Raw genomic sequence first — 18927 nt, forward strand, 5'->3', positions numbered from 1 at the left:
GCCGCCTACTCGAGAATATGCAGCGCGCATTTCAAAGAGGAGGATAACCACTCAGGGGATGCCAAGATGGTCTTACTTCACTTGGATTAAAGAGTGAGAGGAGTGCTAAATTACTTCCAACCGCACTGCCGTCTGTGAACGCAAACCTCTCTGCTTGCCCTGTCCCGAGGTCGAGAGACACCGTCTGCCGCAAGCGAGAAATTGCCACGGTAAGCATCATGCTAACGTTAATGTTTACAAGCTGCATGTTAGCTAGCTCTGTGTGTATTTTGTATAACTACCGTGTTCCCTTTGACATAATAGCCTCCACTACAAGCACGATCACTATGACATTAGAAGAGCATTTTTCGTGATTCACGAATTTGAGCCAAAACAAAATTGCCCAGAAGTAAATGTCCATATTGTCATGAAGGCTTCGTTGGTAGTGTTTGGATCAGTGGTGATGATCATCAAGCGGCTTTCGCAATCGTGTGTTTGCGTTTTGTTATAACGTTAGACTGCTACTGTTCTCTTTTTCATTGACCGTGTCATCAGGGCTGTAGTAAAGGCTAAATGCAGTTTACCTGCTGAAATTAGGTCAGAAACAGTTTATCCACTTTTCACTTCAGAGATTAGCTAAGTTACCTCTCAGTAATTCAATACCTCACAGAGTTTATGTTACTAACTTTACCACGTGTATTACCACTAGTATTGTATAACATTTAATAGTAACATTCAAATCATCAAATATGGTCTGCATTTTTTTATTTATTTATTTTTTTAAAACATTTAGTAGTGCATATCAGGGTCCAATGCGTAATCTCCCTGGCAATCTCATAACATTCTGTTTACTGTTTATGTTTGCTATAATTCATATGCAGGACAATTTCATGTTTTTCCATTAGTGGCAATGATCTTTATACAGTATTATTATTATGTCTGCAGGTTATGCAACATCATTAATGAAGGCCCTTCGGGAAAGCTACACCAATTCACCTGCGGCTCTTCGAGAGGTTAGCGCCAGTTTGTCCCCATCGCCCCATCCTTCAAACAGGTTCCTGAGGAGGCCGTCAGCCTCTACCTAGCCCGGCAGTCATGCTTCAAGAACCTAATTTCACATTATTTTCTTTCCACAGACAAGTCCAATGGTTTAGTTGTATTTATTTATTTTAGTTGTTAGTTATCTTCTTTCCTTCTGTCCCTGTCATCTCATTTAGTGGTGGTTTCCTGCATTCTGCATGTTTTGTTTTTTTCTTTGTGTGCTGTTTCTTTGGTTTTACTTTGCACAAAATCATTACTTTTTTTTCTTAGGCTATTGATTCCCGTGATCTTGTTTATAAATTCCGATTCAGCCATTAGCCTACCTTCGTGATCACGCAAAGCGGTCTGGAGAGGCGGTCTGTTCAGAATTACAACCAACATAAAATATAAGTGTGCATGTACAAATTTGCAGTAATGTTCGGTAAAAATAAACTTTATTAACATAAAATGAAACCGGAGAGATAGTTAATAATCCATAACTGTTAACGGGATTAATTTCAGCATGGCTAATGTGCCCCTTCTTCCTACCCTAATCATGGACTAAACCATATCAGAAAACACATACAAATACATGTATTTGATGTACAGTACACATGTATATTTGAATCACACATAACTAACCTTAACCCATAAACATAATATATTAATTGTGTGTGTGTGTGTGTGTGTGTGTGTGTGTGTATATATATACACACACACACACACACACACACACACACACACACACACACACACACAATTCATTTATTTAAATGGGTTAGGGTTATGTGTGTATATATGCATAGGCCTACATACATACGTGAATATATATTATAAATAATATATACTTCAGGTTACCATAAGTTAGCTAACTTTAATGAAGAGTTGGTCATGTAAGCTATAGCTTGCTGCAATTAATGCATTATCTTCCAATAAGCATTAACTAAAACTGGCTACATAAAATGTACTGACTAGATTCACGAGAGGTAGGCTAATGTGTGTAAAAGTAAAACAATACAGTAATTTCATTAATTTACCAGCTCCACGACACGCGTTAGTTCCTCATTCCAGAGTTCCTATGGCGGTCTATGGGAGTGTCGTAACTCTCTCTCTCTATGGCTCTCTGGACTACACTATTACAGGCTAAAGATTTTTTGTATAGAGTTGTTTACTTGAAACCTGTGTCTTTGTTCAGTAATCTTTGTCCTTGTTCAGAAAATGTTTAGTAACCATTACAAGCAATGCCAATAAACTGTTTTATTCTTATAAAAATTCATGTGTTCTGTGTACTTTATAACATTTTGAGGGCAATTGGGTGATGACAACAGAATAAGCAATTATATTTTTAAATTAATTTTCATCCAAACGAGGCGATTGAAAGCCCTGATAGGTCTGGTCACGACTTTGGAATTGTTGTCTGATGGTTGAAACCACACGAGAGGCTTCTTCTGCTCTTGCTTAAAACACCATAAGCCCAGCGTATAGCCTGTCTGTATGCACTGTACTGGTATTGCCTAGGGATAAGTAGGAAAGATTCTTAAGTTTTAAACTCTGTAAGTAGGTTGGAAACGTCTCTGATTCATGTTTATTGTGTATGCAACACATCTCCTGTCACCTATAGCTGTTGTTCATGAACATACTCATGCGTGCTGGTTTGAAGGGGACCATTATCTTGCATGAAGTGTGAGTATGCTATGTGTAGCACAAATGGATTCAGGCATTATGCCTCATATCCAGAATGCTGGATATGTACACGTTACATCTGTATCAGTATATTTAAAGTAGCCTGCCTCCTCTGTATGGATAGAAAATTGTTATATATTGTTATATTATATTGTTATATCTGAAAAATTAGTTCACGCATTCATGACCTCGAGACTAGATTACTGTAATGCTTTATTAGCCGGTTGTCCTGCAACCTCAATAAACAAGCTACAGTTAGTACAAAATGCAGCTGCTAGAGTTCTTACTAGGTCAAGAAAATATGATCATATAACACCGATTTTATCATCTCTACACTGGTTACCTATTAAGTTCCGCATCAACTACAAAATACTGCTACTGACCTATAAAGCCCTAAATGGTTTAGCACCTATGTACTTAACGGACCTTCTTTCGCCCTACAATCCACCGCGTTCCTTAAGATCACTAAATTCAAGGCTTCTGGTCATTCCTAGGATATCGAAGTCCAGTAAAGGAGGGAGGGCATTCTCGCATTTAGCTCCAAAACTCTGGAATGGCCTTCCCAATACGGTCCGAGCCTCTGACTCGCTGACACAGTTTAAAACTAGATTAAAGACGCTTCTCTTTAGTCAAGCATTCACATAATGCTTACCTTCTAGTCGTCTGTTATGCCATACGGAACCGTTTGCCACTGAAACTGCTTAACGCACCAGTGGGGCTCGACAGCCTTCTAGACAAACGGGTCGGCTCGTATGGTTGGGTTGCGGAGAGTTCAGGTTACGGAGAGTTTGTGAGTTATAATGGAAATCATTATGAACATCAGCTATGCTAATTATTTCCCATCTGCCTTTCTGCTGTTATCTCGGGACGCTTGTCCCGAGAAAACGCCTGTGATGAGACGACTCAACGCCTGCGATATGTTATGGCGCCGTTTGATTCATAAACAATATTTATATTTAATATTTATATATAAACAATATGAATGTAAGCCAGAGGAGAACTGGCCCCCGACTGAGCCTGGGTTCTCCCAAGGTTTTTTCTCCATCCAATCTGATGGAGTTTTGGTTCCTTGCCACTGTCGCCTTGCTTTTGGCTTGCTTTGAGCTTGCTCAGTTGGGGTTATTTAGTGTTTAGCAATGTTGTTGATCTGTGTTGTGCTACTTTCATGTTATCACTGTGAAGCTGCTTTGATACAATCTGTATTGTGAAAAGCGCTATATAAATAAATGTGACTTGTCTTGAAATGTGACTATTACAAGACACAAATTCAGATAGGCTTCTCAGAGCCTGTTTTATTACAGGTTTGAATGAATGAAATGTCTCTTCTGTATTAGAAAAATAAATATATAATTATTTTAGGTTTGAATGAATGAAATGTCTCTTCTGTATTAGAAAAATAAATATATAATTAAGAAATAACTAAAATAAATACCTCCAAATCAAATGTAACAAAAATAGCTCTCACAAACTTACAAAAACGAACTAACAAAATGTATCTAGTTTTCTTCCTCCGTATCCTGTTTTTCTTCCTCATGCTTGTTTGCCCATCTGATCTTTCCCAGAAGTTTTTTGAAAACCAGGACATTTTCATAATTAAAAAAATAAAATAAAAACAGCCAGGACAGGACGTGAAAACAGAAAATGTCCTGGTAAAACAGGACTGTTGGTCACCCTAACCAAGTCTAAAGTCAGTGGCGCGTTGCGTGTACTTTCAGATGTTATTTTATCCGCATGCTTGCAGATACAGAGTGAACAACGCGCATACACATAGTAGATGATTCTCTCATTTACACAGATGCATTTTACTTTTTACAAATGATGCATTATTATAAGGAAAACTATTTAAACACGAGGGAAATCATTGTTGTGTTCATGATGACGATAGGAAAAATAGGCATAAAGCATACACATTTGCCCAAATTGATATGCATAACCGAAGCTAATATGGGTGGGTTTGTCCATCCCCAATGTCACTTCTATTTCTTTTACAGCCCTGACGAGAACATCGATCTCCTCGGCTTTGAACCATCAGACTTTACTGTGAACCGATTCTGAAGCGCGCCGCTGCCTGCAGCCTGCAGCTGCGTCTGCCTCATGTGACGTCATCGCCGAGTCCGTCACTAAACAAAAACTACAAAAACGGGACTTTAACACCATTTTTGAGATATTTCTAACTTCATATACATATCTTAACTGCTTTATGTACCCATTAATCGACAGTAGTGTTTAACCTGCACCATGGCCTTTAATATGAAGATCATTCTTCATCATCAGATGTTTGAGTGACACTATGTCCAGTATCAGGAATAATACAGTATGATCTGTGTGTATCAATACACAACTCTGAGATCACAACGTGAATGTGTGCAAGAATAAACTGAGCATGTTCAAATCAACTCTTTCCAGACTAATTCCACTAAATGTGTTTAGAGAAAATACAGATTTCTTTACCTGTGAGAAGTGAAGAGAGAATGATCAGTCCCAGCAGACACAGATCATACTGATCAGACATTTCTGCTTCTGTCCGTCTTTCTCTTCAGTTACAGCTCCTCCTCTGGTTATAATCTTTGGTTATTAATTCTGCTAGAGTTGCTATAGTGACAGTGAAGTGTGTGTGAAACGTGTGAGAAGTGCATACACTGTTAACCGCACTGGCTCAACACACATCTGATCTGAACAGTTTATATCTACTTTTGCACACGAGAGCATTACTGTTAGTCTCACTTCTTTATTTTAGCAGTTTCACGTATGACTTTAAAATCTAGAAATAAAATAATTGTATTTTTAATAATAAAATTAGATTTCTTCTTCCACTATCCGTGACTCACTCGTAGAAAATGAACTCTAAAACAGTTTTTAAGGTATTTTGATGATCATCATCAGTTCAACTGAGTTTCATCACGTCTCTTATGACGAATCAACACCAGTGAAGAGACGAGCCAGTTTTGAGGAACAGAAAGTATTTGCACACACTTCATGAGTGTCTGTAAAGTAGGTCTTAAATGTCTTCAGGAAGAGTTTCTACACATGATTATAATGTTGAGCTTTACTCTCTCCAGCCTGAGAAATAGATATCCTGGGCCCGGTTTTTCAAAAGTAATCCACTAGGATTTTGGATAACGGATTGGATCAAATCTTGAAAATGGGTTTTTCAAAAGAAAAAACAGATTACATAATCGGATTAGATCACTTAATCCAATCTTGGTTCTGATCCGGATCAAACCTTTAGTTTGGGGTTTTCTGAGCTTTTTTGTAGGATTTGGATCACTCTGATCCAAAAAATCTGGATTAAACTGATCCCATCAGATTCAACGTGGATTTTAATGCCCAAAATGTAATAAAAACTTTAAAAATGTATCAAATAATACTATATTTGGATCATGCAGTATCTTACAAGATATCCTTTTTTTATTCATACGTTTTTATTTTATTTGTTCATCCGTCAGGTGATTAGGTAGGCTTTAGCGTATTCAGCCTTTCAGGCCTACAGCAAAGTAGAAAGAGTTTGGCCTCATAAAATAATCCCCCAAACAGCTGTCAAAATGGACCAAAAACAATACATTTTATCCAGTCACTAATTTATATATATATATTCATCACAATCGAAAATATTTTTGTTTTTAGAATATTTATTAGTGATGCATGCAATGATTACAGAATAACCAAAAAATGCAAAGAATGGCAATTACTGATTTTTGAAATCCAAAACGAATCCAAATCCAGAAATAGTGACGTGTCTAACTATTGCGTCTCTTGTTGCACGTCCTTTTTGCTCATTCTGGCAGAGGAACGACTGACTCTGCAGCAAACCAAGGCCAGACTTGATATCCGCCTCCTAAAGGCTACGCTCAGACAAGCTGGTCTCTCCACATCAGATGAGGAAGTCTGAAATTATTGTGGAGTATTTGACATTAAGTCTTTTTTTTATTTTATTCAACACATCTATATTTAAAACTTATAAATATCCTCAATGTACAGTGTTTGTCTCTTTTTTTGTCTACCTGTTGCTCTTCATAGTTGTACATTGTGATTTCCTATCCTGTTTGAGCACTGGTTATCCAGATTTGGTGATCCTGAAAAGTTCCTATCCGGATCAGATTAGATGGTTCTCAGTTCATCCACATGATTCATGGGTTCACAGAGATCATCGCCCCCCAGTGGTGAACCATTGAAATTTCGATTTCGAAAGTTATGAGTTAACGAAGCCTCGGTTATAAACTTGATTGACGCTCCAACCACTGATTCGAAACAAAAGACTCATAAAGGTTTCGAAGCTTCATCGAGCAATGATTCGAAAGCACTCATTGCTACTATAAACCTGAATAAGTAGGCAAAACTTAAAAAAAATAGGTAATCAGTTACTTAAAACTGTTTACGTTAAGAAATGCAACCCCCCGCTCCCCCTATAAAAAAAAAAACAGAAACTCAACTAAATTCGCATAGCAAAACATTGAACAATACTAAATCCCCCATTTAACATTAATCACACAAAAATTGCACACAAAAACTACACTTACAACTACACTACACTTAATTGTACTTCCCTTTCCCATGCCCAGTTTCAGATACATTTAAATTTGTCTAAATTAAAAGAAAAAAAATCATGCCGTTGTTTTTTTTTAATTATTTTTATTTTTTTGAAAGAATTTTGTTTTAACATGTCTCATGAAGATGTATGCAAGAATGTTAAAATACTTTTTGGTTGATTAATAATAATCAAAACAGAGAACTGTGCACTGTGTCCAAATGTGAGCTGAAGATGTCTTTGCAACTAAAGGCTTTATATGTCTATTTGACATCCTGACAAAACAGTTCCTCTTTCTAGGGTCTAGAGATGTTTTTGTCTCCTTGTATGGTATACAGGAAAACAGCAGAGTGGTGTGTGGTGTTCATGTGAGTGATGTATAAAACGGCAGTGGGTGGCCCCTCACAGCAGAAAACTGAAGTCTGTATGGAAAGTAGCCTTCTTGCAGTCTCACCACTTAAAGGGCAACTCCGGCGCAAAATGAACCTTTGGTCTAATAAAACATTGGTATCTAGTCAATCGTTCTCTGAGATTTGTTTTCATGATAATCGAATGTAAAGAGTTTTATCTCTAAAACTGATTAGCGTATAATTCTAGTACTGGGGGCATTGACTAAGTAAAAAGAAATCGCTAGTTTATACCACTAACAAGGCTCAAAATAGCCCCACACTAACGCAGTAGCCGCTTTCCGACCGGAGGGACTTTTGCAGTTCCTAGAACCTAACGTTCCTATAACCCTTTTTTTCTCGTGTTCTGACTGGACTAAATTGGGGATTTTTTAGTTCCTCAGACCGTAGTTCCTATAACTCTTTCAGTACCTAGTCTAGAGCGAGGACTTTTTTACTTCCCTTTCCCTAGGTCTACATTGATTGGTTCAACTTATAAGCCATGCCCACTGTCAACACAGAACTTGTAGCGCGCTGTCTGCCATACGCTGTGTGTTTTTGCAAAACATTACAACGAGGATTAAGACAAACATAACGCATTCAACCAGCTAATTGCTAATGCTAGCTAAACTTACCCGTCGTTTTGTTTGCCTCCTGCTCTCTGCTCTTTTATCTTCTTAATATCATATTACGCTGGAGCATTCGTCTTCTGTGTTTCTCTGTACAGAACTCAAGCATAATCTTTAAACGCCGCCGTACGTTCTCCGTTATTAAGGTCCCGGCAAGGCAAAACAGGAACATTTCAATCAGTCTTTGTTTTTATTTTTTTTTTATTTTTTTTTTTATTAAGAACAATCTTAGCAAAATTAACATACAATATATAAATTACAAAGTCTTTCATACTAGGGGGGTATTGTAAACTTATATAAAGATATTATAACATTTGCATATTTTCAATGTTTTAAACGCTTTTTGCTTCATAGAAAATCGGAGTGAATCAATATAAAGCTCAATTTCTTTCCTAAATAAAATAAAATTAGGCTTTTTACAGGAGAATTTGCATTTATGAACATAAAATTTTGCCATTAAAAGAATGAAATTAATTAAATAATTCTGACTGTGCTTAAATGCTGGTTTGTTGTTGTTGTATGTGGCCGCGCTACGTCTAGTGATGACGCTATAAAGACCGTCGCCGTGCTTGCGTTACCCCTCCTACTAGTTCCTATGGCCACTTGGCCAGTGCTAATACAAGCAGCAAAACCGAGTTTGGGGGAGAGTAGTTCTTAGAACTGTTTAGAAATGGACAGTTCCTATAACTTAAGTTCCATATTAAGTTCTAGCTAGTAACATATTGAGGGTCCATACATGCAAAACGAAGCATTGAGAACCTTGTAACAGACTGTTTAATAAGAAGAAACTTTATAAAGACAGTTCACTTTGTGCAAAATGTACAAAATGAACGAATCACTCTCTGAGACAACTCTGTACTCCCAAGTCATATTAAAGATTCGTTCAAAATGACCGGAATCGTTCATGATCGACCCATCACTAATTTACTACAATCCCTGATTTGGCTGATTCTGACGTTAAGTTTTGGATCGAACCAGAATCAGAATCACACATTAAATAAATCCTCTACTGGATCAAGATCAGAAAGCTGGTAGGAGTAACATGACAGAGGAGAATAGCCTGATTCAGTGTAAACATGACAGAGGTCAAACATGACAGAGGTCGATCATAGCCTGATTCAGTGCAAAAACACATGTTCAACCCTCCTGTTACCCTAAAATCTGATAACACTTTTTACCCATTGGGGTCAATTTGACCCCAGTAATTTAAATCTCCACAATATGATCTTTTTTTTTAACAAAGGTTTGTCTCAGTTAAATTATGTCATTGTTGACTACTTAAGTAACCTTGTAAGTTGACATCCACCCACCCCACCTAACCCCACCGAACCCCTCATACATCCAGAATACCCATTGCACGTCTATGGACAAATTTACAAATTAACATAAAATCTTACTGATTGACCTAAAATTGGAAAAGTATAAATATATCTGGTGTTTTATTTGTTTTATAATACATTTTTGTTATCTATAACATTTGGAAAGAAAAACTATTTATTTTATCAAGGATAGTAACACGATGTATGTTTGGGGTCAATCTCGCAAAAATGATGTTTTCCCCTCCCCCATGGCACGGGAAACATTAAAATTCCCACAAAAATGACGTTGTCCCCTCCCCCATGGCACGGGAAACATCAAAGTTTTCGCAAAAATTATGTTTTCCCCTCCCCCATGGCACGGGAAACATTAAAATTCTCACAAAAATGACGTTTTCCCCTCCCCCATGGCACGGGAAACATTAAAATTCTCACAAAAATGATGTTTTCCCCTCCCCCATGGCACGGGAAACTTCAAAGTTCTCGCAAAAATTATGTTTTCCCCTCCCCCGTGGCACGGGAAACATTAAAATTCTCATAAAAATGATGTTTTCCCCTCCCCAATGCACAGGAAAGAATTATTAGTACTCTTGAGAATTATGACACATGTCATGTGAACTACTAGTAGTTCTCGCAATACTACAGATATGGTTCTGTTTGGTTATAGCCCAAATAGAGTTTTTTGAATATGATATTGAATATGTAAAATTACATTATATATTTAAATTATCACATGTTATAGTGACCTCAATAAAACAACCAAAACAAATGTGTGTGAAATTGTAATATTTCTTCTGTTTTATTATACAACTAAAAGAGCCTGGGGTCAAATTGACCCCAAGGAACACTAATGCTACAAAATGTGTTCAGGACTTGAAAAAAATATTAGCAGTTTAATTTTATGTTACAGAGTTGTCCCCATTAAATTAGGAAAAGTCATTAAATCTGAAGCAAATAATAAAAAAAATATGTTTTTACAGACGTTAAACATTGAATGGGGTCAAGGATAATAGGAGGGTTAAGAAAATATATGAAGGATTATATTTTTAATTTTGCTTCCCCTTTGTTAGCCGCTTGTGTAACCTTTTGTCTGGTTTTAATTGAGCAAGGTGACTGTGGGCTTGTGGGCTGTGCTTATATTGTGACATTACATGTTTAGGTTTGGAAACATGTTCCTCGGTATTCAGTTAGTTTGACCGCATCGAGCAGTGATCATCATCTCTGATTCGTGATCGTGATTACACTGAGTATGGCTGTGGACTCTGTTGGTAGTTCCTCTTCTCCATTTTAGCAGGTTGCTTCATACAGTTTAGTTGTAAAAGCTGGTGAGGATCTGAGTCTCTAAACATAAAGTCATGATGTTCAACAGAAGGCAACACTGTCAGAAACAGAAGATGTCTGATCAGTGTGATCTGTGTCTGCTGGGACTGATCATTCTCTCTTCACTTCTTGCAGGTAAATACATTTCTACATGCTCTTTAAACTCACGGGAAAGGGTTAAATATCAATTTACACATAAGACATTTTAATAGATCTGGTCTGGCATGAAGTCTGTGATGAGTTCGTTTGAACATGTTTTATTCGTCCTCTACATGTTCTGATCTCACAGTCAATGTTGCCTTTGCAAATACAGTTTTATTCCCGAATAACTAACATCTGACACTGAGAATGTCCTGCTGTCACGGGTTTACTTTATTGATATTAAATGGTCACTGAAATGTACTTGTGTTTCAGGCACCAGTGGAGCGGATGATCATGTGTTCATCAGTTCTGGTGTAGATGTCCGTCTGTCCTGTAATAAAACTCTTTCTGGCTGCAAATCAACTACATGGCTCTATAACAGATTCAGATATTCAACAGTTGAACTGATTAATTTAGGGATAAAGAAGAAAGACACAGAGAGACATGAGAGACTGAGTCTGGAGTCTGACTGCTCTCTGAACATCAAGAACGTCACAGGAGAAGATTATGGAGATTACAGATGCAGACAATTTGTGAACGGCACACAACAAGGAACTGATGCACGTGTTTATCTGCATGTTCTTCATGGTAAGTTTATGATTATATGGTCAATTTAAAAAGGGCAGATTCTTTATTAAACTCAGATGATGATTGAAGAGTCTGTGATTTGTGTCTTGTGTTCAGTTTCAGTGTCTCCATCATCATCATCATCTTCATCCTCACAGACTGAGATCAGTCCAGGCCGCTCTGTGACTCTCTCCTGTCAGTTGTATTCAAATATTAGATACTCCTGTGATTATTGGGTTCGTTATAAGGGAGTTGAGCTGTTGTGGGTGAATCAGGCTGGTGTTGATCTGAAGACAGACTCCAGATATCAGATATCATCATCATCATCATCATCATCATCATCACATCCCTGTAACATCACTCTGACTACAATACTCCTGAATGAAGATAACAACAGAGAGTGGAGATGTCAGCTTACTCGCAGAAATCAACCCCAGACCTCAGTCACATACACTGTCAAGTATTCAGGTGAGAAAACAGTCTCATGAATCAGTGTTATAAGACTTTCTGTTAGATTGTTGCTATATGTAAGCAATAAGGTACGAGAGGCTGTGCTGTATCGTGAATCGACGCGAAGCGGAGTGCCTTCAGCCGTCACTTATTCACGATACAGCACTTGCCTCGAGTACCTTATTGCTTTTATAAAACGGTTGCCACACAATATTAAAATAAAAAACAATGTATTGGTGCAACTTTCATGCAGTTTAATCAATAAAAACATTCCTTCCGCTAGAAAAATATAGTCCCTGACTGTGAACAACAACGTTCCAATGTGTAACATGCAGGAAAGCTCAAATAAAAACAACATGCCGTGCAGCAAACTTTGTCTCATTCTTTTTATATTTTTACAACACAAAATTTGTGAAATTTCCTCACACAAATAGGCATAGCTTATCTCTCAGCAAACTAACAAATAAAATTAAACAAAACATGGGCACATATTTTGATAGATAACAGTCATAGACATATACACTAGACCTCACCTTGGATACGGCAGTTCATTGGAACGAATGCGTCAATAGAGCCGCCATCTTGAAACAGGGGAGCCCCTCCACTTTAATGCATCAGCGTCAATGTAGTAGACACAGGTCTAACGGAAATAAAATCACCATAAATCATCATGAATGCGATTTTTCTTGTTTTTTTGGTTTGTTCCAACGGTCAGACATGTATTTATCATTGATTCCAGAAAGAATTTTTTTTTTTTTAAACATTCTTCCTAGTTCAGATTTCATCCGTGAACTTCATACGCTGCACAAAAGTCCGCCACCATCAATGAATTCGAAGTGAAGGCAGAGATAGCAGCGTTACCTAGCTACTTCCTATGACAAGACCCCTGTTCCAAGATGGCGGCGGTTTTGACGCATGCTTAGAACCCCCAGGTGAGGTCTAGTGTATATGTCTTTAATCTAGTTATTAATTTAGTTGCTAAAATGCTGCCTAACAAGAGATACTTTATTTATTGTTGTTTATTTAAATTTATTTGAACATCTCCGTTTATTGTGCACGCATTAAATATTTGACTCATTTCAATCGGCTCCACTGTGGTGATATTTTAGTTGGGGCTCAGCGCTGTCAGCGGTGTTTTCTGTTGCAGCAAGAATGTCACTCCAGTGCTTTCTTTGTTTTAAGTTTGGCCTCCAGTAGCTCTTTACTTTTACACGTATGTCAACTCACAGACATAATTTAAAAAGGCTAAAATGTTTAAAGTAAATTTCAATTTATACTAGGTGGCATGACGATGGATAAGTGGTTTGAGGAACAATTTGGAGAGACTTCTACAAATACGAACTGTCATGCTGAAGTGCTGAAATGTACAAGCGAGAAGACTCGTAATGAAAAAAAAATACCGTGCAGCAAACGGGCAGTGAAATGCTTCGGTGACTGGTGTAGTGACAGGTGTGTTGGGATTAAGCGCATCGGACAGTTTTATGGTGCTGAAATCTTTAGTAGAAATCGGTGTGTGATGCTCTGTTTTATCACGACCCTCTCTTCTCATTGTCTTTACAACTTCAACAAAAACATTATTGGATGAGGTGAATTCGCTGTCTCTCATCAGACACCAGGACAAACTCAAAGGTGGATCATTCAGGAATCTGTTCAGACGTAACGCTACATAGCTACTGATCCCATATTTTTCTCCTGTGGAGTTCTGTAGAAGTCATGGATATTAAAGTGCGTTGAGTTCCGTCTTGGTGATTTGTTTAAAATCTATGCTGCAACCCTTTTCTCTACACCAGTCACTGAAGCATTTCACTGCCCATTGGGTTTGCTGCACGGTATTTTTTTCATTACGAGTCTTCTCGAATGTGTCAATGTTACATTTCAGCACTTCAACATGACGTTTCGTATTTCTCTCCAAATTGTTCCTCAAACCACTTATCCATCGTCATGCCACCTAGTAAATAGAAATTTACTTAAAACATTTTAGCCTTTTTAATTCTTAAGTTGTTTTCAGTGTTAAGCCTATGTTGATATGTGTGGTTGCTAAGGATGTTGCTAAGGGCGCAGTGATAAATAGAACCGTTGGGTGAAGCGGTCATAGCCCTGTTTTATCGTGAATAAAGCACAGCTCTTGACCAATCAGAATCAAGGATTGGAACTAACCGTTTTATAAATAATGATAGAGAATGCTATAACTATAGATAATGCTAGAGTTATCTTGTGTTAAGTCAAATCTACAGGTATGAATCATCTGAACAAGCATTCCTCTTTTACAGCTCAAGCTGATTCAACGACAGCAGTGAATCCAGTCCACATCACACACTCTCAATCTCCCTCAACAACAAACACACACGTATCTAAAGGTACTTCATCGCTGTCTTTCTCACATCAGCGCTGTGCAGTGTCTCTCAGATGCACTTTTCTTCAAAAATCAGTCCCTAGATATATACCTGATTCCTCTGTTAAGACATTAAGAGACAGAGAACAGGGGATCAGGAACTGTGTGCAAAGTAATAAGATTTTCACACTTCACTGTGATTCGCTGAACTCAAAGTAGAAATGGTTTCATGTGTTTACATGTTTACAAATGTTTTCAAACCTGTTATAATGCTGAATGAACACAAACCATTAAATTACATAAATGTATAACAATCCCTCTGTATTGATCATATTCATCATTTCTGTGATGTGAAGCTCAAGTATTGTGTGTTGATGATGTTGTGTATATGATGTATTATGTGTTGACCTGAACTAACACACGTGATCCACAGGTCCAGACGACACAGCATCAGAAACTGTAGTGTGTGTGAGTGCTGGATTATTATACAGAGGTACGACACGTTGATTTAGACTGACAGCTTTCTAACATTACACTATCAGTCAGTCTGTAAATGCTTCATCAATAACTGCTGATAGATGAAGACCCTTGACTTCAGTCATGTCCAGTTTCTCTTCTTCCTCTCATGTTTCCTGCAGTGATTGTGAGTATTGTTGAGATGGCAGTGTTTGCTGCTCCTACTGTGATTCTTCTTCAGATCATCTGTGCAAGAAGAGCTGGTGAGTTTGAGCCGCACACACTCTGAAGATTCACACTCGTCTGATCTGAACATCTGCAATCATGATAAACACACATTGACCGGACGCCAGACACAACTTCACAGACGGCCCTACATTTTTCCAGAGGGGCACAATTGAGATCAACCTCAGTGCATAATAACATTAATCGATAATGAACATATGATACAATGATAATGATCAATAGTGCATAATAATAACGTACTGACACTAAGGCTCAATCCCAATTCAGCCCTTGTTTTCAAGTCTATTTAAAACAGAGTTACAAGGGCCAAGGGGTTGAAATATTCCCCTACGAAATGTAACAACCCTTCATGAACACGATACGTCATCAGTCGTCGACGATGGCTCTGACGTTACGGAAGCGACAAGTTTTTACAAGATTTTTCCATGACAATGACTGACATTGAGCTGCTCTTAACTTTGAGGAAACATGATGATTATAACATTCCTTTCTCGAAATGTATGTTTTCTGTTTCAGATAGGTAATTTATTATACAATTTCTTGATTAAAAAGAGTATATTATTATTATTATAAGAGTAAATAAAGTGCATGGTGGTGTTATCTGGGGCTAAATTTTAATGTTTAACTGTTTTGCGAAGCCATCTCGCCGGTGATTCACGATGCATTCTGCGATCTTTCTCATTGCGCTGCGTTTGGAGTGTGCCTCTGAAAAATCTCTGTTTCGAGGGCTATGTAGTCCTACACCTTTACCCTACCCCTCTATCTCAACAAGAATCAGGACACCCTACCCCTCTATCTCAACAAGAATCGGGACACCCTACCCCTCTATCGCAACAAGAATCGGGACACCCTACCCCTCTATCTCAACAAGAATCAGGACACCCTACCCCTTCACCCTATCCCTTTATCGCAACAAGAATCGGGACACCCTACCTCTCTATCTCAACAAGAATCGGGACACCCTACCCCTCTATCTCAACAAGAATCGGGACACCCTACCCCTTCACCCTACCCCTCTATCTCAACAAGAATCAGGACAACCTGCCCCTTCACCCTATCCCTCTATCTCAACAAGAATTAGGACAACCTGCCCCTTCACCCTATCCCTCTATCTCAACAAGAATCAGGACAACCTGCCCCTTCACCCTACCCCTTTATCGCAACAAGAATCAGGACAACCTGCCCCTTTACCCTACCCCTTTATCGCAACAAGAATCGGGACACCCTACCCCTCTATCTCAACAAGAATTGGGGCAACCTACCCCTTCGCTCTACCCCTTTATTGCAACAAGAATCAGGACAACCTACCCCTTCTCCCTATCCTACTATCTCAACAAGAATCAGGACAACCTGCCCCTTCACCCTACCCCTTTATCGCAACAAGAATCAGGACAACCTGCCCCTTCACCCTACCCCTCTATCTCAACAAGAATTGGGACACCCTACCCCTTCACCCTATCCCTCTATCTCAACAAGAATCCCTACACCCTAAACCTTCACCCTACCTCTCTATCTCAACAAGAATCGGGACAACCTACCCCTTCACCCTACCCCTCTATCTCAACAAGAATCGGGACAACCTACCCCTTCGCCCTACCCCTTTATCGCAACAAGAATCAGGACAACCTGCCCCTTCACCCTACCCCTTTATCGCAACAAGAATCAGGACAACCTGCCCCTTCACCCTATCCCTCTATCTCAACAAGAATCGGGACACCCTACCCCTTCACCCTACCCCTTTATCGCAACAAGAATCGGGACACCCTACCCCTCTATCTCAACAAGAATCAGGACACCCTACCCCTTCACCCTATCCCTCTATCTCAACAAGAATTGGGACACCCTACCCCTTCACCCTATCCCTCTATCTCTTTATCGGGACACCCTACCCCTCTATCTCAGCAAGAATCGGGACACCCTACCCCTTCACCCTATCCCTCTATCTCAACAAGAATCCCTACACTCTAAACCTTCACCCTACCTCTCTATCTCAACAAGAATCGGGACAACCTACCCCTTCACCCTACCCCTCTCAACAAGAATCAGGACAACCTACCCCTTCACCCTACCCCTCTCAACAAGAATCAGGACACCCTACCCCTTCACCCTATCCCTCTATCTCAACAAGAATTGGGACACCCTACCCCTTCACCCTATCCCTCTATCTCTTTATCGGGACACCCTACCCCTCTATCTCAGCAAGAATCGGGACACCCTACCCCTTCACCCTATCCCTCTATCTCAACAAGAATCCCTACACTCTAAACCTTCACCCTACCTCTCTATCTCAACAAGAATCAGGACAACCTACCCCTTTTCCCTACCCCTCTATCTCAACAAGAATCAGGACAACCTACCCCTTCACCCTACCCCTCTATCTCAACCCCTCTATCTCAACAAGAATCAGGACAACCTACCCCTTCACCCTACCCCTGTATCTCAACAAAAATCGGGACACCCTCCCCCTCTATCTCAACAAGAATCGGGACAACCTACCCCTTCACCCTACCCCTTTATCGCAACAAGAATTATATGAGAGGACAGGCAATAATTTTATTTTGAATTATATGACAGGACAGTCAATGCTTTTATTTTGCAGGGAGGAAGAACTTGCAGAACCCAGAGGAAATAGAGATGCCCACAATATTACAATAACATATTACATTGAAATACTGGTAAGTTTTGAGCAAATCTGCACCAATGTTTAAAATAGCAAAAACTTACAGAGAATTGTTCAATGTTTTATTTTTTATTCTCAGAAAAAAAGAGAAAACTCTGACCACCCTGAAGAAATTGTCATCTAACCCTCTGCAATTGGGTTTATTATGTCACCTTTCCTGAGATGTATGCTACAAATAGTAACATGTTTCCAAACCTCAAAACATCACTGTACAACTTCATACAGACTCTTGAGTTTGTTTGACTTATCCATGATTATGGAATAGTTTGTATGAAGATAATTTAATAATCAAGTCAAGTCAGCCACATCTATACTTGAAGAAAGGCATGTTGTTAACTCACGTAGCCGTGTACAACTTATGAAGTTTAAAGCCTCAATTATTTCATCATTTTTTATTTCTTTTGATGTTTGCCAATTGGGGTCAATGAATTGTCACACCTTTAGAACAATGGGGGAAGTGTAATTATCTGATTGGTCAGTTTGAATGTCTCACATTTGGGTTTTAGGCCCCGTCCACACTACTGTGTTTTCGTTTAAAAACGGAGAACTAAAACAAATATGATCTCCATCCGCAGCGTTTTATCTGTGTATTTATTATTGATCTCCGTCCACATTAAAACGACTGAAAACACAGATCACGTGACCATTCACCAACACTGGGCATGTGCGTGCCGGTGTCAACAGGAAACGGGTCATGTGATGGGTGGCTGATGAATCAGGGAAGGACACGTCATAACTGGTGACACCCAATCATAGGCTATGTGCACAAGCGTATTTCGAACTTCCGCTTTTGTCAGAAGTCGGCATGTCAGTTTCCGGTCTACGACTGGTCATCCGCATCCACTAATAAACAAACAAGATGAGTGCTGCTGTTGTACGCAAAAAAGAGTTCTTAAACACATCTAAGTTTCTAAGAACTGTAGGTTGATCTAACGTCCGTTTTACACCCGTTTGCAGTGTGTGTTGCGGTGCAGGAGCGTGCTGTTAGTGCGTTCACATATTATGATGCGTTTGCACAGTGAATAACTGATCCGCGGCTGTACAACAAACACATACTTAATATGTTTATTTAAAGTCCAGAAGTTATGCTGCAACTTATTTTTAAAAACAAAAAGTTGTGTCAGCATTGCGATTCTTTGTATGCACGTTTAAACACAATTTAAACAATGTAAGTTAGGGCTATTACTCATGATTTAA

General features: G+C 38.9%; 1 protein-coding gene across 1 annotated transcript; it reads left to right on the plus strand.

Annotated features, from left to right (window-relative positions):
• The first annotated feature begins 10896 nt into the window (after positions 1–10896).
• Positions 10897–17725, plus strand: LOC120486169 (uncharacterized). The gene is made up of 7 exons (XM_089127490.1): positions 10897–10993; positions 11273–11587; positions 11684–12034; positions 14287–14373; positions 14782–14841; positions 14987–15067; positions 17650–17725. Exons 1-7 carry the CDS (start codon positions 10897–10899, stop codon positions 17703–17705), a joined length of 1047 nt encoding a protein of 348 aa, XP_088983616.1. The 3' UTR covers positions 17706–17725.
• The last annotated feature ends 1202 nt before the right edge of the window (positions 17726–18927 follow it).

The sequence above is a fragment of the Pimephales promelas genome, chromosome 3 (assembly GCF_988280905.1).
Source record: "Pimephales promelas chromosome 3, fPimPro1.hap1.1, whole genome shotgun sequence".
NCBI lineage: Eukaryota > Metazoa > Chordata > Actinopteri > Cypriniformes > Leuciscidae > Pimephales > Pimephales promelas.